Raw genomic sequence first — 25,104 nt, 5'->3', positions numbered from 1 at the left:
AGGCTGGCAGGAAGCTTCCTTGGCAAATGCCATGCGTGAGATAGCGGGGCATTGCATTTATGCCAGGCTTAGGTGGTATACTCACAATGTTTCCAGACTGGTTAAAGCAGACAGGTGGGACCAGTTTAGTGTGGGATAATGGTCAGCTTGGACAAAAGGGTCTGTTTCGGACTCTAATCCTGTTGGAATATGTTCAACGCTCCACCACGATAGCTGCTGGGATTTAAAATTCAATCTATTAATCCCAATACATGAAGCTAGTCTTGCTGCTGATGAGACATCTGCTGATTTTTGTAACAGCCCATCTGGTTCACCAGTGTCCCTTTTAGGGAGGGAAATCTGCCTTCCTTACCAATTCTGGCCTCTATGATCCACAGTCACCAAACTGCCTCCTAATGAACCCCTGAAATGCCTCTCAATAGCCACTCAGTTCAAGAGGTGGGCACTAAATGCTGCCTTGGCCAGTCATGCCCCCTGTGCCACAAATGAATTGTACGCGGCTGGTACACCGTTGGTACTTGGCTGAAACTCTGAAGGAGGGAAGGCCCCTTTCTTCAGTCACATCCCTGCTCCCAGCTGCTGTGTGTGGGTCTGAGAGGGTCAGTGCCAGGGAATGCCATAAGCACCAGCCATTGCCATGATGTTGTGCCAGCAGTGGCAGCTCACCACCACCTTTTCAGGGTCTGCACGCACCAGCCCACACACCACAAAGTGAATACAAAATGGCCTTGCGGCTGGAATAGCTCAGGGTCTCAAAAAGGTGACACAAATTCCTCCTTACAGTTTCTGTCTGCCCTATCAAAGATGTGCAGGTTGGGGGTGGATTGGCCAGGCTAAATTGCCCCACAGTGTCCAGGGATGTGCAGCCAGCGGAAATAGGGGCTTACAGGGAACTGAGTCTGAGTGCGATGCCCTTCAGAGGGTTGGTGTAAACTTGATGGGCTGAATGGCCTGTCCCCTGCACTTTCAGGATACTGTGAGCTGTTCCCATGATCACATGGAGCTGAGGATCATCAGCTGATCCCAGCAAATGGCAGACCAGATGTAGTGGATTGAATGGCTTCCTTCCGCTCCTGTGTGATTTCAGCCGGCTGTCCGTTCCTTTCTGCAGTCATTCACAAATTCGATTATGTCTTCGCTGAAAATGGGACCGTCCAGTACCGAGATGGAAAATTCGTCACAAAGGAGGTGGGTCTGTAAATCACTCGGGGTCACGTCACAGTCTGGGCCAACAGCAGTCAGCACTTGGCTTTACAAACCACAAACACAACATTGATTCCAAATCCAGAAATGCCACTGCGATTTTAACCAACCTGTACAGACATGAAGTAAGGCAGATGAAAGGAGAGCAAGTGGGAATACTGTATGGCGTTGGATGATCAGCCATGATCATGTTGAATGGGACAGCAGGCTCAAAGGGCTGAGTGGCCTTCTCCTGCACTTTCTTAAGTGTTCAGGGCATGTGGGACTGAGCCCCTGCCTCACAGGTAAGGACAGTACCACACTATGCCATAACACTGTCTGCTAAAGAGTGGGACGTGTTGAAATGTTTCACCTTACACTGATCTGGACAAATACAAGAACAGCAAATTTCAAACCTCCCAACTATTTATACTGCCAGGGGATGCAGTGAAATGTTTTTCACTCCAGGGGGCTGCAAGTCTCACCCAGACAGAATGGCCTGAAGGGCAGAGATAGATCCCTGACTTAAGAACAGAGTGTTATGTATCTCTTTGTTCATTCATAATGGGAATGAATGAATGAATGGGATGAGGGCATCACTGGCTAGGCCAGGCAGTATTTATTGCCTGTCCCTAATTGCCCAGAAGCGGGCAGTTAACAGTCAACCACATTGCTGTGGGTCTGGAGTCACATGTAGGCCAGACCAGGTAAGGATGGCAGTTTCCTTCCTTAAAGGGCATTAGAGAACCAGATGGGTTTTTTCCAACAATGGATTCATAGTCACTATTAGACTCTTTAAATTTTAAAAGATTGAATTCAGTTCCCACCATCTGCCATGGCAGGATTTGAACCCAGATGCCCAAAACATTACCTGAGTCTCTGGGTTAACAATCTAGTAATAATGCCATTGCCTCTCCCTTAGTAATCCAGTGTTCTCAGTCATTTGTTTAGCATGTAGTCTTATGGTAACAACATCTTCTGTATTTGAGGCAATATTTAACCATTCCAGACTTCTGCATATATATCAAGAAGAATGTCAGAGGCTGACAAGAAAGTGGAGTTCACACGGCACTCGGGCCAGTCATGATTTTATTGAACGGTGGAGCAGGCCCAAGGGGCTGAACGGCCTTCCCTGCTCCTGGTTCTTAGCCCAGCAGAGCTGCCAACAATAGCAGCTTGAAGTTTTCATCACGTGATCCATTCCTGTTTTGTAAACGCCCCACTGCCTGTCCCCCAATATGTCCTCCCCTCACACCCTCCAATCAGTCAGAAAACAAATCAACCCAATGCGATCTAAGTTTGACTGTTAACTGTCGTTATATATCCTGCTTTCACTGATCTGTCAGAAACATCAGTATAGAATCCAGGGAAATTAGATGGAAGAGTAGCTGTGATCTTGTGGGATAGTGAGACAAGATCGAGGGGCTGAATGGCTGTATCCCTGCTCCTATTTCTTACCTTCATACCCCAGGAGTGGCACCAAGACTTAAAACCTGGTTACAGCACAGGCCATTCAGCTCATCACTTCAGTGCCAGCTCCCTTGGACTGCTTGGAGCAACGTACTCATTTTCTCTATTGCCCTGCAATTTCACCCCCTACCACCAGGTGCTTGTCCAAAATCAATTGAATCTGCGCTGTCTCAGACCGTGCTTCCTGATCTTTACCACTCACCACACAAGGGAACACTGTACCCCGGGCCACAGGGTCACAGAGTCCGGAAACAGACCCTCTGCTCCAACCTGCCCATGCTGACAAGAGTTCCCAAACTGAACGAGTCCCATTTGTCTGTGTTTGACCACATCCCCTAAAGCCCTTCCTAGACTTAACACCGTTTACAAGCCTCTTACAGGTCTTTTGCATGTCATTTGTTTCTCAATTCTGCACCAATAGCAAAGACCTCTCCTTTGGGAGGCAATGACCTAGTGCTATTATCGCTAGAGTGTTAATCCAGAGACCCAGGGAACATTATGGGGCTGGGCTGAGATCCTACCTCAGCAGGGGGTAGAATTTAAAATAAGTAAAAATCTGGAGTTGAGTCTAATGATGACCATGAAACTGATAACATTTGTTGGGGGGAAGAAAACTCATTTGGCTCACCAGTGTCCTTCAGGGAAGGAAAGTCCACCCTTACCTGGTGTTAACTACAATGTGGCTGACTCTCGGGTTAAATGCAGTCCACGACCAGAGAGACCCCCAGCCTGTGAATGAATAAAAAAAACACACTGCTTTGATCCCTTTTGCCTTGGAACTCTTCAATCAAATCTCCTCTCAACCTTCCCCTCTGCAAGGACAACCAGCCCAGCTACACCAGTATTGAGATGAAATGTGTATATTGCTCACAAACTCCAATTATAATCCACTGTCAGAAAAGGAAATGAAATCTGTAAGATATGCAATCATAACTGTATCTACCTGATGGGTGATAAGTATAGATTCCATGGAGTGTCTCACCCCACAACCTAGGAGCTAGAACAAGAAATAAGGAGCCTAGGGTCTGGATCCTGTACTTGTATAAGAGTGACGCACTGCTGCCTCATGGCACCAGGGACCCGGGTTCAATTGCACACTTGGGCGACTGTCTGTGTGGAGTTTGTACGTTCTCCCCACGTTTGCGTGGGTTTCCTCCCACAGTCCAAAGATGTGCAAGCTAGGTGGATTGGCCGTGGGAAATTACCCCCGTCGTGCGCAGGGGCAGATTGGCCATGGGAAATGCAGGATGACAGGGATAGAATAGAAGGCTGGGTCTGGATATGATGCTGTTCAAAGGATTGTTGCAATTTGATGGGCCAAATGGCCTCTCCCACCTGGGGATTGTGTGATCCTACAGAGAGGGAACTCATCTGTATAAAAGAAGAAACGGGCACAGAGGTAGGCCATTTGGCCCATTGATCTTGTTCTGTCATTCAGTGCGATCCTGGCTGATGTTAGAGGAGGCTCATAAAGTAGGGAGGTGTTGAAATTCCAATCGGAGCCTGATCCAGGGCTGGGACAAGGGGCCAGGCTTTACTGATGTACGTCCAGAGACATCGAGACTGAGGGATGGCAGATATTAAGGATGAAATTGTCCAAGATACTGAACAAGGGGCAGGAGAAGCTTCGTCACAGAGGTTTGTGGGGATCCTGGACTCAGCCCGAGGGTTTGTGTGGAAACGATGTGAATATTCCCCAGGATGTAGGGTGTTGGGGAGGGGGGGGGGGGGGGGGGAGTGCAGCGAGTTTACTGAAACACCCTGGGGAGGGGACTCCGAAATGTGCTGATGTGGAGTGAGTGGCCAGGTGCTGTGTTGTTGCAATTTTGATGTTTAATCTGGAATGCAGCGGGAAGATGGATAAAATCCATCAGAAACCTAGGGGGAGTCCAGGAGATGGAAGTGTTTCTGCAGAATCCTGAGCCATTGTGTGTTCTGTGTCCATATCCCTTTCTAACCAGTGTACCCTCCCCTCCCCTCCCCTCCCCTCCCCATCTCCCTCCTCTGGCCTCCCTCCAATTTTCTCCCCCACCTTTCCCATTATCTCCTATTCACTATCCTCCCCACTGCACTTTCTCCATCCCTCCCTCCCCCTCCCTGCCTTTCGTCTCTTGTCTCTCTCTCTCCCTCTCTTGTCCTCCCCTCTGTCTCTCCCTCTCCCTCTCTATTTCTCTGTCCCTGCCTCCTTTCCCCTGTGTTCTTTCTGTCCCTCCCTCAGGTTATTCAGAACCAGCTTGGTGAGGACTTGCTGCAGGAGCTGATTAATTTCTGCCTGGGCTACATGGCCCTCATTAAACTGCCGAGGAAGAGGTAACGACCCCCCATGGCCCTGGGCCTTGGGACACGCTGGGGTTTGGGCAGCAGGGGGATGCTGAACAGGAGGGGCTGCGAGGACAGAGGAGAGTGACTGGCGGCAGGGAGGAGAGAGGGGAGGGGGGGGGCGTACGAATGGGAATTTGTAGGGATTAAGGGGCGGGTGTTCGGGAGTCAGGGGGGAGGAATTTCCTTGTGCTCATCCCCCAAAGGGGTGACACGGTGGCTCAGTGGTTAGCACTGCAGCATCACAGCACCAGGGACCCGGGTTCGATTCCAGCCTCGGGCGACTGTCTGTGTGGAGTTTTCACGTTCTCCCCGTGTCTGCGTGGGTTTCCTCCCACAGTCCAAAGATGTGCTGGTTGGGATGGGTTAGCTGTGGGAGACACACAAGGTTACAGGGATAGGGTTTGGGTGGGATGCTGTTCAGAGGGTCAGTGTGGACTCAGTGGGCAGAATGGTCTAGGTTCTCTGAAATACTGATCCTGTTTGTTCGAACTTCTCTGGCCCAACCACTGCTCTAACAGAGGAGAAGGACAGCCCAGTGTGCTGAGAACCCATCGTTCTCCACCACTGTGCCTCACAAACCACTTTGGCTGTAAGAACAGGCCTGGTGACAGTGGTGTCATAACACTATCACTGCGCTTGTAATCCTGAGCTCTGGGATAATGCTGTAGGGAGGCCGGTTTGAACCCTACCTCGGGCAGCCTCAGTTCAATAAAAGACAAAATGAAACCGTCGTTGAAAGTCCGTCAGTGACTACTCCCAAAACCTACTCCCCTCACTCGGAGCAAATCCGGCCTACGTGTGACTCCAGACCTAGACCAATTTGTGGACTCCTCACTGAAATGACAAAGCAAGCTGCTGAGTTTGGGGGTGGGGCGACATTTTGATTAGTTGGGCCAGTGGGCCGCGGAGTAGCAGATGGAATTTAATGCAGATAAACAATCTAGAGCAGGACTTAGACAGTTAATGGTGGGGCCCTGGCGGAGTTTAGAGAGCCAGGGGTGTGGGTGTAGGGTTCCTTGAAATTGGGAGTCGCAGGTAGACAGGGTGGCGAGGAAGGCAGTTGGTAAGCTAGCCTGCGTTGGTGAGTGTATTGAATATAGGAGTTGGGCCATCGTGTTACAGCTGAACAACGCTTTGATGAAGCTGCCTGTGGAGTATAACGATGTTACTGAGACTGGAAGGTTTAGTAATAAAGCCAGGCTGGGACTGTCTTCCCTGGAGTGTCAGAGGTTTATAAACTCATGAGGGGCATGGATAGGATGAATAACCAAGGCATTATCTCCAGGGCAAGGGAGCCCAAAACTGGAGGGATAACGCAGCGTGGAGCTGGAGGAACACAGCAGGCCAGGCAGCATCAGAGGGTGGGTGGGTGGGTGGGAGAGAAGATGGGACAGGCTGTGTCAGGTCAAGGAGGCGGGGATGAGAGGGAGGGTTGGACGTGGGATGAGGCCGGAGGGGGTGGGGAGATTTTGAAACTGGAGTCAAGGGCCATAGGTTTTAAGGTGAGAGGGAAAAGATTTAAAAGGTGCTTAAGGGGCAACTTTTTCACACAGAGGGTGCTGTGTGTTTGCAATGAGCTGCCAGAGGGAATTACAACATTTTAAAATACATTTGTACAGGTACATGGACAGGAAAGGTTTAGAAGGATATGAAGCGAGTGCCGGCAAGTGGGAGTAGTTAGGTTTTGGAAACCTGGTTGGCATGACGCAGTGGGCCGAAGGGCCTGTTTCCGTGCTGCCTGACTCTACAAATCCCACCCCTTAGCAATGACACCCATCCCATGAAAGGATTTAACAAAATACAAATGGAAATGCTTCTTCTATCAAGATCAGACTGATGTTGCTCAGTCCCTTCAACATCATTGGAGTCCCAATTTTATCCTGGACCCTGGTTATTTAGAGCCATAACATGGCAGATGAGGTCCTTCGGCCTGTCGAGTCTGTCCCATGTTCCAACACTTGAATGTAAGTTCCGATGCCCATCTGGGTACTTTTTGAGGGTTGTGAGGTTTCCTGCCTGCTCTGCTCTCCTCCCTAGGTGCTGATAGCCCACCGTGAGGTGGGGACTGGTTAAGGTGACATGCGCAGGTGGTTCCTGTGCCTCGGCTCCCCCTCAGTCTCTGGAGGGAGAGCGCAGCTCCTGGGCTGCTCGTGGTCGAATAGCCAGATCCATCACCATACGTGATGTCTCTCTTTCAGGGGCACCTTTATCGAATTCCGGAATGGGATGCTGAACGTGTCTCCCATCGGCCGGAACTGCACCCTGGAGGAACGCTTCGAGTTCTCCCGGATTGACAAGGTAATCCACGGGGTGGGCACACAGTCTTCAGCACCCAGTGTCCTCTGGAATCCTCACACCTGATGGGGGGGGGAGGGTGCAGGACACTGTGGATGACCCCACACCCTGAGGGCTGTAGCAGTACAAGGAGGCAGCTCACTACCACCGCCTTCTCAAGGGGGCAATTAGGGATGGGCAGTAAATGCTGGGCCCAGCCAGCGACACCCATGTCCTAAGGAACAATGAACACACTATGCTCTGCCCCAGTGTTTAGATTCACATTGCTACTTCAGAAACAGGATGAGGCTATTTGGCCTCTCAAGCCTGCTATCCCTTCAGTGAGATAGCAGCATGATCAATCCTTCCAGCCCCACCCCACCCATTCCATCTTGGGATTTAAGGAAGCAGGAAATGGAACTTTGACACATGACCCGGACACTATATGGACCTTTTTACCGCTTTTAGTCTCTCCAGCTTCCCACCTTCTCCTTCTTCAGCAGACTCTCAGGGTCAATGATGACTGGATTCCCCCAACACTGCGCAACCCCACCCCCCCCCCCCCCACCCCACCCACCAACTCTACCGTGGGTTCAGAGACTGCTGATAGTCCGATGTGTGATAAGCAGATGCTAGTGGGGAGTGGGCACGTGCTGGTGGATATTTGCGCGCTCTTGCGCGCTCACACCCACACACACACACACCCCCACACACACCCACCCACACCAGCAGTGATTGAGGTCTGAGTTAAGATGTGGCTTTGGGGAGTCAGGTGTGATGTCAACAGTCGATGTGCGTCGCTTCCCAGCCCCCAACCCCATGGAGCTGGTTGTCAGAGATTCTTATTTTTGGGGGTGTCGGAGAGTGAGGGGGGATCGGAGGGTGTGAGCTTGACTGAGAGAGGAAAAGCTGTTACTTAAGCATCTTGTACTATTTGCCCCATCACAGCCCTTTCATTCTGTGCCCTCCCACCCCAAGTCTCTCGGTTAAAACCTGTTCCCCAGCTGTACCCGCTGAAGGGTCAGTGAAGTGAAACATGAACTGTGTCTGTGTTTCCACCGCTCACTCTCTGTTCCAACGCTCAGCTCCTGAGTGCCCTCACTCGGAGCAGGAGTTCTCAGCCCCTGGCTCACAGCTGGTCTGGCCGGACATACGCACTGTTTCATTCTCACCTTCTCCTCCATTGCTTCCACAGGAGGAGAAGATCAGGGAGAAGTTTGTTGCAGCCTTACAGAAGGAGTTCGCTGGTAAAGGGGTGAAGTGTACGAGAGGCAAGTCAGCATCATCTGTGCGTGTGCTCGTGCGCATATGCCTGATCGTGTGCACGTATGCCTGTGCGTGTGCGCGCGCGTGCATGTGCATACCTCTGTGTGCATGTGTGTGTCTGCGCGCGTGCGTACACTGTGTGTGTCTGCGCGCGTGCGTACACTGTGTGTGTCTGCGCGCGTGCGTACACTGTGTGTGTCTGCGCGCGTGCGTACACTGTGTGTGTCTGCGCGCGTGCGTACACTGTGTGTGTCTGCGCGCGTGCGTACACTGTGTGTGTGTCTGCGCGCGTGCGTACACTGTGTGTGTGTCTGCGCGCGTGCGTACACTGTGTGTGTGTCTGCGCGCGTGCGTACACTGTGTGTGTGTCTGCGCGCGTGCGTACACTGTGTGTGTCTGCGCGCGTGCGTACACTGTGTGTGTCTGCGCGCGTGCGTACACTGTGTGTGTCTGCGCGCGTGCGTACACTGTGTGTGTCTGCGCGCGTGCGTACACTGTGTGTGTGTGTCTGCGCGCGTGCGTACACTGTGTGTGTGTGTCTGCGCGCGTGCGTACACTGTGTGTGTGTCTGCGCGCGTGCGTACACTGTGTGTGTGTGTCTGCGCGCGTGCGTACACTGTGTGTGTGTGTCTGCGCGCGTGCGTACACTGTGTGTGTGTGTGTCTGCGCGCGTGCGTACACTGTGTGTGTGTGTCTGCGCGCGTGCGTACACTGTGTGTGTGTGTGTCTGCGCGCGCGTACACCTGTGTGTGTGTGTGTCTGCGCGCGCGTACACCTGTGTGTGTGTGTGTGTGTGTGTCTGCGCGCGCGTACACCTGTGTGTGTGTGTGTGTGTGTGTCTGCGCGCGCGTACACCTGTGTGTGTGTGTCTGCGCGCGCGTACACCTGTGTGTGTGTGTCTGCGCGCGCGTACACCTGTGTGTGTGTGTCTGCGCGCGCGTACACCTGTGTGTGTGTGTCTGCGCGCGCGTACACCTGTGTGTGTGTGTCTGCGCGCGCGTACACCTGTGTGTGTGTGTGTGTGTGTGTGTGTGTGTGTCTGCGCGCGCGTACACCTGTGTGTGTGTGTCTGCGCGCGCGTACACCTGTGTGTGTGTGTGTGTGTGTGTGTGTGTGTGTGTGTGTCTGCGCGCGCGTACACCTGTGTGTGTGTGTGTGTCTGCGCGCGCGTACACCTGTGTGTGTGTGTGTGTGTGTGTGTGTGTGTGTCTGCGCGCGCGTACACCTGTGTGTGTGTGTGTGTGTGTGTGTCTGCGCGCGCGTACACCTGTGTGTGTGTGTGTGTGTGTCTGCGCGCGCGTACACCTGTGTGTGTGTGTGTGTGTCTGCGCGCGCGTACACCTGTGTGTGTGTGTGTGTGTGTCTGCGCGCGCGTACACCTGTGTGTGTGTCTGCGCGCGCGTACACCTGTGTGTGTGTCTGCGCGCGCGTACACCTGTGTGTGTGTCTGCGCGCGCGTACACCTGTGTGTGTGTGTGTCTGCGCGCGCGTACACCTGTGTGTGTGTGTGTGTGTGTGTGTGTCTGCGCGCGCGTACACCTGTGTGTGTGTGTCTGCGCGCGCGTACGCCTGTGTGTGTGTGTCTGCGCGCGCGTACGCCTGTGTGTGTGTGTCTGCGCGCGCGTACGCCTGTGTGTGTGTGTCTGCGCGCGCGTACGCCTGTGTGTGTGTGTCTGCGCGCGCGTACGCCTCTGTGTGTGTCTGCGCGCGCGTACGCCTCTGTGTGTGTCTGCGCGCGCGTACGCCTGTGTGTGTGTGTCTGCGCGCGCGTACGCCTGTGTGTGTCTGCGCGCGCGTACGCCTGTGTGTGTGTGTGTCTGCGCGCGCGTACACCTGTGTGTGTGTGTGTGTGTGTGTGTCTGCGCGCGCGTACACCTGTGTGTGTGTGTGTGTGTCTGCGCGCGCGTACGCCTGTGTGTGTGTGTGTGTGTGTGTGTCTGCGCGCGCGTACGCCTGTGTGTGTGTGTGTGTGTGTGTGTCTGCGCGCGCGTACGCCTGTGTGTGTGTCTGCGCGCGCGTACGCCTGTGTGTGTGTGTCTGCGCGCGCGTACGCCTGTGTGTGTGTGTCTGCGCGCGCGTACGCCTGTGTGTGTGTGTCTGCGCGCGCGTACGCCTGTGTGTGTGTCTGCGCGCGCGTACGCCTGTGTGTGTGTGTCTGCGCGCGCGTACGCCTGTGTGTGTGTGTCTGCGCGCGCGTACGCCTGTGTGTGTGTGTCTGCGCGCGCGTACGCCTGTGTGTGTGTGTCTGCGCGCGCGTACGCCTGTGTGTGTGTGTGTCTGCGCGCGCGTACGCCTGTGTGTGTGTGTGTGTCTGCGCGCGCGTACGCCTGTGTGTGTGTGTGTCTGCGCGCGCGTACGCCTGTGTGTGTGTGTGTGTCTGCGCGCGCGTACGCCTGTGTGTGTGTGTGTGTCTGCGCGCGCGTACGCCTGTGTGTGTGTGTGTGTCTGCGCGCGCGTACGCCTGTGTGTGTGTGTGTCTGCGCGCGCGTACGCCTGTGTGTGTGTGTCTGCGCGCGCGCACGCCTGTGTGTGTGTGTGTCTGCGCGCGCGCACGCCTGTATGTGTGTGTGTGTCTGCGCGCGCGCACGCCTGAGTGTGTGTGTGTCTGCGCGCGCGTACGCCTGTGTGTGTGTCTGCGCGCGTGTACGCCTGATGTGTGTGTGTGTGTGTCTGCGCGCGCGTACGCCTGTGTGTGTGTGTGTGTCTGCGCGCGCGTACGCCTGTGTGTGTGTGTGTGTCTGCGCGCGCGTACGCCTGTGTGTGTGTGTGTGTCTGCGCGCGCGTACGCCTGTGTGTGTGTGTGTGTCTGCGCGCGCGTACGCCTGTGTGTGTGTGTGTGTCTGCGCGCGCGTACGCCTGTGTGTGTGTGTGTGTCTGCGCGCGCGTACGCCTGTGTGTGTGTGTCTGCGCGCGCGCACGCCTGTGTGTGTGTGTCTGCGCACGCGCACGCCTGTGTGTGTGTGTGTCTGCGCGCGCGTACGCCTGTGTGTGTGTCTGCGCGCGCGTACGCCTGATGTGTGTGTGTGTGTGTGTGTCTGCGCGCGCGTACACCTGATGTGTGTGTGTCTGCGCGCGCGTACACCTGTGTGTGTGTGTCTGCGCGCGCGTACACCTGTGTGTGTGTGTCTGCGCGCGCGTACACCTGTGTGTGTGTGTCTGCGCGCGCGTACACCTGTGTGTGTGTGTCTGCGCGCGCGTACACCTGTGTGTGTGTGTCTGCGCGCGCGTACACCTGTGTGTGTGTGTGTCTGCGCGCGTGTGTGTGTGTGTGTGTGTGTGTCTGCGCGCGCGTACACCTGTGTGTGTGTGTCTGCGCGCGCGTACACCTGTGTGTGTGTGTCTGCGCGCGCGTACACCTGTGTGTGTGTGTCTGCGCGCGCGTACACCTGTGTGTGTGTGTGTGTCTGCGCGCGTGTGTGTGTGTGTGTGTGTGTGTGTGTGTGTGTGTGTGTCTGCGCGCGTGTGTGTGTGTGTGTGTGTGTGTGTGTGTGTCTGCGCGCGCGTACGCGTGTGTGTCTGCGCGCGCGTACGCGTGTGTGTCTGCGCGCGCGTACGCGTGTGTGTCTGCGCGCGCGTACGCGTGTGTGTCTGCGCGCGCGTACGCGTGTGTGTCTGCGCGCGCGTACGCGTGTGTGTCTGCGCGCGCGTACGCGTGTGTGTCTGCGCGCGCGTACGCGTGTGTGTCTGCGCGCGCGTACGCGTGTGTGTCTGCGCGCGCGTACGCGTGTGTGTCTGCGCGCGCGTACGCGTGTGTGTCTGCGCGCGCGTACGCGTGTGTGTCTGCGCGCGCGTACGCGTGTGTGTCTGCGCGCGCGTACGCGTGTGTGTCTGCGCGCGCGTACGCGTGTGTGTCTGCGCGCGCGTACGCGTGTGTGTCTGCGCGCGCGTACGCGTGTGTGTCTGCGCGCGCGTACGCGTGTGTGTCTGCGCGCGCGTACGCGTGTGTGTCTGCGCGCGCGTACGCGTGTGTGTCTGCGCGCGCGTACGCGTGTGTGTCTGCGCGCGCGTACGCGTGTGTGTCTGCGCGCGCGTACGCGTGTGTGTCTGCGCGCGCGTACGCGTGTGTGTCTGCGCGCGCGTACGCGTGTGTGTCTGCGCGCGCGTACGCGTGTGTGTCTGCGCGCGCGTACGCGTGTGTGCCTGCGCGCGCGTACGCGTGTGTGCCTGCGCGCGCGTACGCGTGTGTGCCTGCGCGCGCGTACGCGTGTGTGCCTGCGCGCGCGTACGCGTGTGTGCCTGCGCGCGCGTACGCGTGTGTGCCTGCGCGCGCGTACGCGTGTGTGCCTGCGCGCGCGTACGCGTGTGTGCCTGCGCGCGCGTACGCGTGTGTGCCTGCGCGCGCGTACGCGTGTGTGCCTGCGCGCGCGTACGCGTGTGTGCCTGCGCGCGCGTACGCCTGTGTGCCTGCGCGCGCGTACGCCTGTGTGCCTGCGCGCGCGTACGCCTGTGTGCCTGCGCGCGCGTACGCCTGTGTGCCTGCGCGCGCGTACGCCTGTGTGCCTGCGCGCGCGTACGCCTGTGTGCCTGCGCGCGCGTACGCCTGTGTGCCTGCGCGCGCGTACGCCTGTGTGCCTGCGCGCGCGTACGCCTGTGTGCCTGCGCGCGCGTACGCCTGTGTGCCTGCGCGCGCGTACGCCTGTGTGCCTGCGCGCGCGTACGCCTGTGTGCCTGCGCGCGCGTACGCCTGTGTGCCTGCGCGCGCGTACGCCTGTGTGCCTGCGCGCGCGTACGCCTGTGTGCCTGCGCGCGCGTACGCCTGCGCGCGTGCGTGTGTGTGTGTCTGCGCGCGCGTGTGTGTGTGTCTGCGCGCGCGTACGCCTGCGCGCGTGTGTGTGTGTCTGCGCGCGCGTACGCCTGCGTGCGTGTGTGTGTGTCTGCGCGCGCGTACGCCTGTGTGTGTGTGTGCCTGCGCGCGCGTACGCCTGTGTGTGTGTGTGCCTGCGCGCGCGTACGCCTGTGTGCCTGCGCGCGCGTACGCCTGTGTGCCTGCGCGCGCGTACGCCTGTGTGTGTGTGCCTGCGCGCGCGTACGCCTGTGTGTGTGTGCCTGCGCGCGCGTACACCTGATGTGTGTGTGTGCCTGCGCGCGCGTACACCTGATGTGTGTGTGTGTGTCTGCGCGCGCGTACACCTGTGTGTGTGTGTCTGCGCGCGCGTACACCTGTGTGTGTGTGTGTCTGCGCGCGCGTACACCTGTGTGTGTGTGTCTGCGCGCGCGCACACCTGTGTGTGTGTGTGTGTGTCTGCGCGCGCGTACGCCTGTGTGTGTGTCTGCGCGCGCGTACGCCTGTGTGTGTGTCTGCGCGCGCGTACGCCTGTGTGTGTGTGTCTGCGCGCGCGTACGCCTGTGTGTGTGTGTCTGCGCGCGCGTACGCCTGTGTGTGTGTGTCTGCGCGCGCGTACGCCTGTGTGTGTGTCTGCGCGCGCGTACGCCTGTGTGTGTGTGTCTGCGCGCGCGTACGCCTGTGTGTGTGTGTGTCTGCGCGCGCGTACACCTGTGTGTGTGTCTGCGCGCGCGTACGCCTGTGTGTGTGTGTCAGCGCGCGCGTACACCTGTGTGTGTGTGTGTGTGTGTATGTGTGTGTGTGTGTGCGCGCGTGCGTACACCTCTGTGTGTGTGTCTGCGCGCGCGTACACCTGTGTGTGTGTGTGTTTGTGTCTGCGCGCGCGTACACCTGTGTGTGTGTGTGTTTGTGTCTGCGCGCGCGTACACCTGTGTGTGTGTGTGTGTCTGCGCACGCGTACACCTGCGTGTGTGTGTCAGCGCGCGCGTACACCTGCGTGTGTGTGTCAGCGCGCGCGTACACCTGCGTGTGTGTGTCTGCGCGCGCGTACACCTGCGTGTGTGTGTCTGCGCGCGCGTACGCCTGTGTGTGTGTGTGTCTGCGCGCGCGTACGCCTGTGTGTGTGTCTGCGCGCGCGTACGCCTGTGTGTGTGTGTCTGCGCGCGCGTACGCCTGTGTGTGTGTGTCTGCGCGCGCGTGTGTGTGTGTGTGTGTGTGTGTGTGTGTGTGTCTGCGCGCGCGTACACGTGTGTGTCTGCGCGCGCGTACGCGTGTGTGTCTGCGCGCGCGTACGCGTGTGTGTCTGCGCGCGCGTACGCGTGTGTGTCTGCGCGCGCGTACGCGTGTGTGTCTGCGCGCGCGTACGCGTGTGTGTCTGCGCGCGCGTACGCGTGTGTGTCTGCGCGCGCGTACGCGTGTGTGTGTGTGTGTCTGCGCGCGCGTACACCTGTGTGTGTGTGTCTGCGCGCGCGTACACCTGTGTGTGTGTGTCTGCGCGCACGTACGCCTGTGTGTGTGTGTGTCTGCGCGCGCGTACGCCTGTGTGTGTGTGTGTCTGCGCGCGCGTACGCCTGTGTGTGTGTGTGCCTGCGCGCGCGTACGCCTGTGTGTGTGTGTGCCTGCGCGCGCGTACGCCTGTGTGTGTGTCTGCGCGCGCGTACGCCTGTGTGTGTGTCTGCGCGCGCGTACACCTGTGTGTGTGTGTGTGTGTCTGCGCGCGCGTACACCTGTGTGTGTGTGTGTGTGTCTGCGCGCGCGTACACCTGTGTGTGTCTGCGCGCGCGTACACCTGTGTGTGTGTGTGTCTGCGCGCGCGTACACCTGTGTGTGTGTGTGTGTGTCTGCGCGTGCGTACACCTGTGTGTGTGTGTGTGTCTGCGTGCGCGTACACCTGTGTGTGTGTGTGTCTGCGCGCGCGTACGCCTGTGTGTGTGTGTGTGTGTCTGCGCGCGCGTACGCCTGTGTGTGTGTGTGTGTGTGTCTGCGCGCGCGTACACCTGTGTGTGTGTCTGCGCGCGCGTACACCTGTGTGTGTGTCTGCGCGCGCGTACACCTGTGTGTGTGTGTGTGTGTGTGTGTACACCTGTGTGTGTGTGTGTGTGTGTGTGTCTGCGCGCGCGTACACCTGTGTGTGTGTGTGTGTGTGTGTCTGCGCGCGCGTACACCTGTGTGTGTGTGTGTCTGCGCGCGCGTACACCTGTGTGTGTGTCTGCGCGCGCGTACACCTGTGTGTGTGTGTGTCTGCGCGCGCGTACACCTGTGTGTGTGTGTGTGTCTGCGCGCGCGTACGCCTGTGTGTGTGTGTGTGTCTGCGCGCGCGTACGCCTGTGTGTGTGTGTGTGTCTGCGCGCGCGTACGCCTGTGTGTGTGTGTGTCTGCGCGCGCGTACGCCTGTGTGTGTGTGTGTCTGCGCGCGCGTACGCCTGTGTGTGTGTGTGTGTCTGCGCGCGCGTACGCCTGTGTGTGTGTGTGTGTCTGCGCGCGCGTACGCCTGTGTGTGTGTGTGTGTCTGCGCACGGGTACGCCTGTGTGTGTGTGTGTCTGCGCGCGCGTACGTCTGTGTGTGTGTGTGTGTCTGCGCGCGCGTACGCCTGTGTGTGTGTCTGCGCGCGCGTACACCTGTGTGTGTGTGTCTGCGCGCGTGTACGCCTGTGTGTGTGTGTGTCTGCGCGCGCGTACACCTGTGTGTGTGTGTGTGTGTGTGTGTGTGTCTGCGCGCGCGTACACCTATGTGTGTGTGTGTGTCTGCGCGCGCGTACACCTGATGTGTGTGTGTGTGTCTGCGCGCGCGTACACCTGATGTGTGTGTGTCTGCGCGCGCGTACCCCTGTGTGTGTGTGTCTGCGCGCGCGTACACCTGTGTGTGTGTGTGTGTGTCTGCGCGCGCGTACACGTGTGTGTGTCTGCGCGCGCGTACACCTGTGTGTGTGTGTCTGCGCGCGCGTACACCTGTGTGTGTCTGCGCGCGCGTACACGTGTGTGTGTGTGTCTGCGCACGCGTACACCTGTGTGTGTATGCCTGCGCGCGCGTACACGTGTGTGTGTGTGTCTGCGCGCGCGTACACGTGTGTGTGTGTGTCTGCGCGCGCGTACACCTGTGTGTGTGTGTCTGCGCGCGCGTACACCTGTGTGTGTGTCTGCGCGCGCGTACACCTGTGTGTGTGTGTGTCTGCGCGCGCGTACACCTGTGTGTGTGTGTGTGTGTGTGTCTGCGCGCGCGTACACCTGTGTGTGTGTCTGCGCGCGCGTACACCTGTGTGTGTGTGTGTGTGTGTCTGCGCGCGCGTACACCTGTGTGTGTGTGTGTGTGTGTGTCTGCGCGCGCGTACACCTGTGTGTGTGTCTGCGCGCGCGTACACCTGTGTGTGTGTGTGTCTGCGCGCGCGTACACCTGTGTGTGTGTGTGTGTCTGCGCGTGCGTACACCTGTGTGTGTGTGTGTCTGCGCGCGCGTACACCTGTGTGTGTGTGTGTCTGCGCGCGCGTACACCTGTGTGTGTGTGTGTCTGCGCGCGCGTACACCTGTGTGTGTGTGTGTGTGTGTGTGTCTGCGCGCGCGTACACCTGTGTGTGTGTGTGTCTGCGCGCGCGTACGCCTGTGTGTGTGTGTGTCTGCGCGCGCGTACGCCTGTGTGTGTGTGTGTCTGCGCGCGCGTACGCCTGTGTGTGTGTGTGTGTCTGCGCGCGCGTACGCCTGTGTGTGTGTGTGTGTCTGCGCGCGCGTACGCCTGTGTGTGTGTGTGTGTCTGCGCGCGCGTACGCCTGTGTGTGTGTGTGTGTCTGCGCGCGCGTACGCCTGTGTGTCTGTGTGTGTCTGCGCGCGCGTACGCCTGTGTGTGTGTGTGTCTGCGCGCGCGTACGCCTGTGTGTGTGTGTCTGCGCGCGTACACCTGTGTGTGTGCCTGCGCGCGCGTACACCTGTGTGTGTGTGTGTGTGCCTGCGCGCGCGTACACCTGTGTGTGTGTGTCTGCGCGCGTGTACGCCTGTGTGTGTGTGTCTGCGCGCGCGTACACCTGTGTGTGTGTGTGTGTGTGTCTGCGCGCGCGTACACCTATGTGTGTGTGTCTGCGCGCGCGTACACCTGATGTGTGTGTGTCTGCGCGCGCGTACACCTGTGTGTGTGTGTCTGCGCGCGCGTACACCTGTGTGTGTGTGTCTGTGTCTGCGCGTGCGTACACCTGTGTGTTTGTGTGTGTGTGTGTGTGTCTGCGCGCGTGTACACCTGTGTATGTGTGTGTCTGCGCGCGTGTACACCTGTGTGTGTGTGCGCGCGCGTACACCTGTGTGTGTGTGTGTCTGCGCGCGCGTACACCTGTGTGTGTGTGTGTCTGCGCGCGCGTACAACTGTGTGTGTGTCTGCGCGCGCGTACACCTGTGTGTGTGTGTCTGCGCGCGCGTACGCCTGTGTGTGTGTGTCTGCGCGCGCGTACGCCTGTGTGTGTGTGTCTGCGCGCGCGTACGCCTGTGTGTGTGTGTCTGCGCGCGCGTACGCCTGTGTGTGTGTCTGCGCGCGCGTACGCCTGTGTGTGTGTGTCTGCGCGCGCGTACGCCTGTGTGTGTGTGTCTGCGCGCGCGTACGCCTGTGTGTGTGTGTCTGCGCGCGCGTACGCCTGTGTGTGTGTGTCTGCGCGCGCGTACGCCTGTGTGTGTGTCTGCGCGCGTGCACGCCTGTGTGTGAGTGTGTGTCTGCGCGCGCGCACGCCTGTGTGTGTGTATCTGCGCGCGCGTATGCCTGTGTGTGTGTGTCTGCGCGCGCGTACGCCTGTGTGTGTGTCTGCGCGCGCGTACGCCTGTGTGTGTGTCTGCGCGCGCGTACGCCTGTGTGTGTGTGTGTGTGTGTGCGCGCGCGCGTACACCTCTGTGTGTGTGTGTGTGTGTATGTGTGTGTGTCTGCGCGCGCGTACACCTGTGTGTGTGTCTGCGCGCGCGTACACCTGTGTGTGTGTCTGCGCGCGCGTACACCTGTGTGTGTGTGTGTGCGCGCGCGCGTACACCTGTGTGTGTGTGTGTGTCTGCGCGCGCGTACACCTGTGTGTGTGTGTGTGTGTGTGTGTGTGTCTGCGCGCGCGTACACCTATGTGTGTGTGTGTGTGTCTGCGCGCGCGTACACCTGATGTGTGTGTTTGTGTGTGTCTGCGCGCGCGTACACCTGATGTGTGTGTGTCTGCGCGCGCGTACACCTGTGTGTGTGTGTCTGCGCGCGCGTACTCCTGTGTGTGTGTGTCTGCGCGCGCGTACACCTGTGTGTGTGTGTGTGTCTGCGCGCGCGTACACCTGTGTGTGTGTGTGTGTGTGTGTGTGTGTCTGCGCGCGCGTACACCTGTGTGTGTGTGTGTCTGCGCGCGCGTACACCTGTGTGTGTGTGTGTGTCTGCGCGTGCGTACACCTGTGTGTGTGTCTGCGCGTGCGTACACCTGTGTGTGTGTGTGTCTGCGCGCGCGTACACCTGTGTGTGTGTGTGTGTGTGTGTGTGTCTGCGCGCGCGTACACCTGTGTGTGTGTGTGTCTGCGCGTGCGTACACCTGTGTGTGTGTGTTTCTGCGCGCGCGTACACCTGTGTGTGTGTGTGTGTCTGCGCGCGCGTACACCTGTGTGTGTGTGTGTGTCTGCGCGCGCGTACACCTGTGTGTGTGTGTCTGCGCGCGCGTACACCTGTGTGTGTGTGTGTCTGCGCGCGCGTACGCCTGTGTGTGTGTGTGTCTGCGCGTGCGTACGCCTGTGTGTGTGTGTGTGCCTGCGCGCGCGTACACCTGTGTGTGTGTGTGCCTGCGCGTGCGTACACCTGTGTGTGTGTGTCTGCGCGCGCGTACACCTGATGTGTGTGTGTGTGTGTGTGTCTGCGCGCGCGTACACCTGTGTGTGTGTGTCTGCGCGCGCGTACACCTGTGTGTGTGTGTCTGCGCGCGTGTACACCGGTGTGTGTGTGTGTGTCTGCGCGCGCGTACACCTGTGTGTGTGTGTGTGTCTGCGTGCGCGTACACCTGTGTGTGTGTGTGTGTCTGCGCGCGCGTACACCTGTGTGTGTGTGTGTGTGTGTGTGTGTGTCTGCGCGCGCGTACATCTGTGTGTGTGTGTGTGTGTCTGCGCGCGCGTACACCTGTGTGTGTGTGTCTGCGCGCGCGTACACCTGTGTGTGTCTGCGCGCGCGTACACCTGTGTGTGTGTGTCTGCGCGCGCGTACACCTGTGTGTGTGTGTCTGCGCGCGCGTACACCTGTGTGTGTGTGTCTGCGCGCGCGTACACCTGTGTGTGTGTGTCTCCGCGCGCGTACCCCTGTGTGTGTGTCTGCGCGCGCGTACGCCTGTGTGTGTGTCTGCGCACGCGTACAAATGTGTGTGTGTCTGCGCGCGCGTACACCTGTGTGTGTGTGTCTGCGCGTGCGTACACTGTGTGTGTGTCTGCGCGCGCGTACGCCTGTGTGTGTGTGTCTGCGCGCGCGTACGCCTGTCTGTGTGTGTGTGTCTGCGCGCGCGTGCAACTGTGTGTGTGTCTGCGCGCGCGTACACCTGTGTGTGTGTGTCTGCGCGCGCGTACACCTGTGTGTGTGTCTGCGCGCGCGTACACCTGTGTGTGTGTGTGTGTGTGTGCGCGCGCGTACACCTCTGTGTGTGTGTGTCTGCGCGCGCGTACACCTGTGTGTGTGTCTGCGCGCGCGTACACCTCTGTGTGTGTGTGTCTGCGCGCGCGTACACCTGTGTGTGTGTCTGCGCGCGCGTACACCTGTGTGTGTGTCTGCGCGCGCGTACACCTGTGTGTGTGTGTGTGTGTGTCTGCGCGCGCGTACACCTGTGTGTGTTTGTGTGTGTGTGTGTGTGTGTGTGTGTCTGCGTGCGCGTACACCTGTGTGTGTGTGTGTGTCTGCGCGCGCGTACACCTGTGTGTGTTTGTGTGTGTGTGTGTGTGTGTGTGTGTCTGCGCGCGCGTACACCTGTGTGTGTGTGTGTGTCTGCGCGCGCGTACACCTGTGTGTGTCTGCGCGCGCGTACACCTGTGTGTGTGTGTGTGTGTGTTTGCGCGCGCGTACACCTGTGTGTGTGTGTGTGTCTGCGCGCGCGTACCCCTGTGTGTGTGTCTGCGCGCGCGTATATCTGTGTGTGTGTGTGTGTCTGCGCGCGCGTACACCTGTGTGTGTGTCTGCGGGCGCGTACACCTGTGTGTGTGTGTGTCTGCGCGCGCGTACACCTGTGTATGTGTGTCTGCGCGCGCGTACACCTATGTGTGTGTGTGTGTCTGCGCGCGCGTACACCTGTGTGTGTGTGTGTGTCTGCGCGCGCGTACACCTGTGTGTGTGTGTGTGTCTGCGCGCGTGTACACCTGTGTGTGTGTGTGTGTCTGCGCGCGCGTACACCTGTGTGTGTGTGTGTGTCTGCGCGCGCATACACCTGTGTGTGTCTGCGCGCGCGTACACCTGTGTGTGTGTGTCTGCGCGCGCGTACACCTGTGTGTGTGCGTCTGCGCGCGCGTACACCTGTGTGTGTGCGTCTGCGCGCGCGTACACCTGTGTGTGTGTGTGTGTCTGCGCGCGCGTACGCCTGTGTGTGTGTGTCTGCGCGCGCGTACGCCTGTGTGTGTGTCTGCGCGCGCGTACGCCTGTGTGTGTGTCTGCGCGCGCGTACGCCTGTGTGTGTGTGTCTGCGCGCGCGTACGCCTGTGTGTGTGTCTGCGCGCGCGTACGCCTGTGTGTGTGTCTGCGCGCGCGTACGCCTGTGTGTGTGTGTCTGCGCGCGCGTACAACTGTGTGTGTGTCTGCGCGCGCGTACGCCTGTGTGTGTGTGTCTGCGCCCGCGTACGCCTGTGTGTGTGTGTCTGCGCGCGCGTACGCCTGTGTGTGTGTGTCTGCGCGCGCGTACGCCTGTGTGTGTGTGTCTGCGCGCGCGTACGCCTGTGTGTGTGTGTCTGCGCGCGCGTACACCTCTGTGTGTGTGTGTGTGTGTGTGTGTGTGCGCGCGCGCGTACACCTCTGTGTGTGTGCGTGTGTGCGCGCGCGCGTACACCTGTGTGTGTGATTGTGTGTGTGTGTCTGCGCGCGTGTACACCTGTGTGTGTGTGTGTGTCTGCGCGCGCGTACACCTGTGTGTGTGTGTGTGTCTGCGCGCGCATACACCTGTGTGTGTCTGCGCGCGCGTACACCTGTGTGTGTGTGTCTGCGCGCGCGTACACCTGTGTGTGTGCGTCTGCGCGCGCGTACACCTGTGTGTGTGCGTCTGCGCGCGCGTACACCTGTGTGTGTGTGTGTGTCTGCGCGCGCGTACGCCTGTGTGTGTGTGTCTGCGCGCGCGTACGCCTGTGTGTGTGTCTGCGCGCGCGTACGCCTGTGTGTGTGTCTGCGCGCGCGTACGCCTGTGTGTGTGTGTCTGCGCGCGCGTACGCCTGTGTGTGTGTCTGCGCGCGCGTACGCCTGTGTGTGTGTCTGCGCGCGCGTACGCCTGTGTGTGTGTCTGCGCGCGCGTACGCCTGTGTGTGTGTGTCTGCGCGCGCGTACGCCTGTGTGTGTGTGTCTGCGCGCGCGTACGCCTGTGTGTGTGTGTCTGCGCCCGCGTACGCCTGTGTGTGTGTGTCTGCGCGCGCGTACGCCTGTGTGTGTGTGTCTGCGCGCGCGTACGCCTGTGTGTGTGTGTCTGCGCGCGCGTACGCCTGTGTGTGTGTGTCTGCGCGCGCGTACACCTCTGTGTGTGTGTGTGTGTGTGTGTGTGTGCGCGCGCGCGTACACCTCTGTGTGTGTGTGTGTGTGCGCGCGCGCGTACACCTGTGTGTGTGATTGTGTGTGTGTGTCTGCGCGCGCGTACACCTGTGTGTGTGTGTGTGTCTGCGCGCGCGCGTATACCTGTGTGTGTGTCTGCGCGCGCGCGTGCACCTGTGTGTGTGTGTGTCTGCGCGCGCGCGTACACCTGTGTGTGTGTGTGTGTGTGTGTGTCTGCGCGCGCGCGCGTACACCTGTGTGTGTGTGTGTCTGCGTGCACGCATATTCCTGTGTGTTTGCATGTATGCGTGCCCTCTGTCTGCGGTGTCTGTGTGTGCATGCGTGTACCTGTGTCTGCGGTGTCTGTGCGTGCGCGCATGCCTGTGTGTGTGTCCGCATGTGTATGTGTGCACACGCGCGTATACCTGTGTGTGTGTGTGTGTGTGTGTGTGTGTGTGTGTGCACGCGCGCATATTCCTGTTTGTGTGTCCGTGTGTGTGTGCACGTGCGCACGTATTCCTGTGTTTGCATGTATGTGTACCTGTGTGTGCGCGCGTGTACCTGTGTGTTTGCATGTATGTGTACCTGTGTGTGCGTGTACCTGTGTGTTTGCATGTATGTGTACCTGTGTGCACGTGTACCTGCATGTTTGCATGTATGTGTACCTGTGTGTGCGGTGTCTGTGTGTTTGCATGTATGTGTACCTGTGTGTGCGGTGTCTGTGTGTGTGTGCGCGTGTACCTGTGTGTTTGCATGTATGGGTACCTGTGTGTGCAGTGTCTGTGTGTGTGTGTGCGCGCGCGCACGTGTACCTGTGTGTTTGCATGTATGTGTGCCTGTGTGTGCGCGTGTGTACCTGTGTGTTTGCATGTATGTGTGCCTGTGTGTGCAGTGCCTGTGTGTGCGCGCGTGTACCTGTGTGTTTGCATGTATGTGTGCCTGTGTGTGCACGTGTGTACCTGTGTGTTTGCATGTATGTGTGCGCACGTGTACCTGTGTGTTTGCATGTATGTGTGCCTGTGTGTGCGCGCGTGTACCCTGTGTTTGCATGTATGTGTGCCTGTGTGAGACAACAGAAGCTGTACAACACAGGAACACACCCTTTTACTAAATGCTGTCCTGTTGCATTTGATCTCATTTCACACTTGTTTGGATTAAGCTCCATCTGCCACCTGGCTCTCAAACTGATTTACATCCTTTGATAATCCTCCTCACTTTCCACAACTACACCAATTTTGTCGGCATCTATGAACTTACTACATTTTTGCCTGAATAGTTTATATAAAGTACAATCCACCGAAGTCCCAGTGCTGATCCTTGTCACTGGTCAACCTTCCCTGTATAAAGCCGCACTGACTATCCCTAATAACTTCATTCTTTTCTGAATGTGAGGAAATCCTATCCCTGAGAACCTTCTCTAATAATTACTGAACCACTGATGTAGGGCTCGCTGAGCTTCAAATTCCTGGATTATACCTGTTGCCTTCTCAGAGTGGATAAACAACACCTTTGGCTATTCTCCCGTTTTCTGGGACCTCCCCTGTCACTGAAGAGGATGTAAAGGTCTCTGTTAGGGCCCAGCAATCTTCTTATCATGGGATGGAGCCCATTAGAGCCTGGAGACTTGCCTATCTTGGTGTGTTTCAAGATACCCAGCACCTTATGCTTCTTGGTAGGTTGTGATGTGAAGTATTCATGAAAGGACCTCATTCACTTCACCTGACTCCACACATACGCACTTCCTCCTTTATCCCTTTTTTATTCTTTATTCATTCACTGATGAAGGTATTGCTGACCAGGGTAGCATTTATTGACCATCCCTAATTGCCCAGGGGGCAGTTGAGAATCAACTAAGGTCACATGTAGGCCAGACCAGGTAAGGATGGCAGTTTCCTTCCCTAAAGGACATTAGTGAACCAGATGGGTTTTTCCGACAATTGACAATGGATTCATGGCCATCATTAGATTCTTAATTCCAGAGATTTTTTATTGAATTCAAACTCCACCATCTACTGTGGCAGGATTTGAACTTGGGTCCCCGGAACATCTGGATTAACATTCCAGCGACAATACCACTCGGCCATTGCCTCCCGTATACTGAGGGGACCTACTGTTTCTTTAACTTGTTCCTAATTGGCATGTGAAGTGCATTGGGATTCTCCTTAGTCCTACTTTCCAAGGACACTTCTAGCCCTCCGAGTTCCTTGTTTTAAGTCCCTTCTACTTTTCTCAAGGGCCTTGAGGAAGTTTCCTCAACCTGGCATGTGCTTCCTTTTCCTTTTCGAAAAGGCTTTCACTATCCCTTGACACCAGGGTTTCTGAATCTTGACACCATTATCTTTCATCCCCACAGGAACATGCTGCTCCTGAGCTCTGATCAACTGGCACATGTCAGATATGGATTTACCCTCAAACAGCTGTCCTCAATCTAATTCCTGCAGTTCCTGCCTAATTCTGTTGTAATTAGTCTTCCTCCAATGTAGCACTTTCATCCAAGGACGAGTCATATCCTTATCTTAAAAACTTACAGAATCATGATCACTGTTCTGAAAAAAGCTCCCACACTGAAAATTTTGATCACTTAGCCAGACTCATTCCCCAATACAAGGTTTAATATGGCTCCTTCCATAGGTGGGCTACCTATGTAACGTTTCAAGGAAGCCTCCTGGATGCACCCAACAAATTCTGCCCCATCTAAGTCCCTGGCACTTCCCGCTAATATTGGGGAGGTTAAAATCACTCTGTGTTTATGTGTGCTTGTGTGTCTCTCTGTGAGTGTGTGTTTGTGTGTGCACACAGGTGCGTGCGTGAGTAATGATGTGGGTACGAGTGTGTGTGTGACGGTGTAAGCGTGAGTGTGAAGCTGTAACTCTGCACGTTATTTCCTTTCTCCTGTCCTGTGGCGCTGCCTTCCCTTGTGGACTTTGTCCTTTTATCAAATGTTTAGAAGCTGTGTTCCGTGTGGTTTGTGCTCATACAGCATTTACAAGGTGGGATCAAGGGCTGAATCGATAACTAACCAGCAATCCAAGCTGTAACCTGCACGGTTGGTCTGCAGGCTCCTCTTGATAAGGGCTATCGCGCCTGGAAATGGATGGGCAGCATTTAGAACAAACCTTTATGCTGT

General features: G+C 57.7%; 1 protein-coding gene across 1 annotated transcript in view; it reads left to right on the top strand.

Annotated features, from left to right (window-relative positions):
* The window catches only part of LOC125447329 (phosphomannomutase 1-like), a 40,697-nt gene that overhangs the window by 2,547 nt on the left and 13,046 nt on the right, over positions 1-25,104 (top strand). Inside the window, exons 3-6 of the mRNA XM_048521667.2 lie at positions 1,112-1,188; positions 4,871-4,962; positions 7,173-7,272; positions 8,444-8,519. Coding sequence (XP_048377624.1) covers positions 1,112-1,188; positions 4,871-4,962; positions 7,173-7,272; positions 8,444-8,519 — 345 coding nt within the window. The remainder of the gene's footprint in view (positions 1-1,111; positions 1,189-4,870; positions 4,963-7,172; positions 7,273-8,443; positions 8,520-25,104) is intronic.

This window comes from Stegostoma tigrinum, chromosome 38, assembly GCF_030684315.1.
Source record: "Stegostoma tigrinum isolate sSteTig4 chromosome 38, sSteTig4.hap1, whole genome shotgun sequence".
Taxonomy (NCBI): domain Eukaryota; kingdom Metazoa; phylum Chordata; class Chondrichthyes; order Orectolobiformes; family Stegostomatidae; genus Stegostoma; species Stegostoma tigrinum.
Note: the sequence above shows the minus strand (reverse complement) of the source record. Positions and strands in the feature narration are given on the sequence as shown.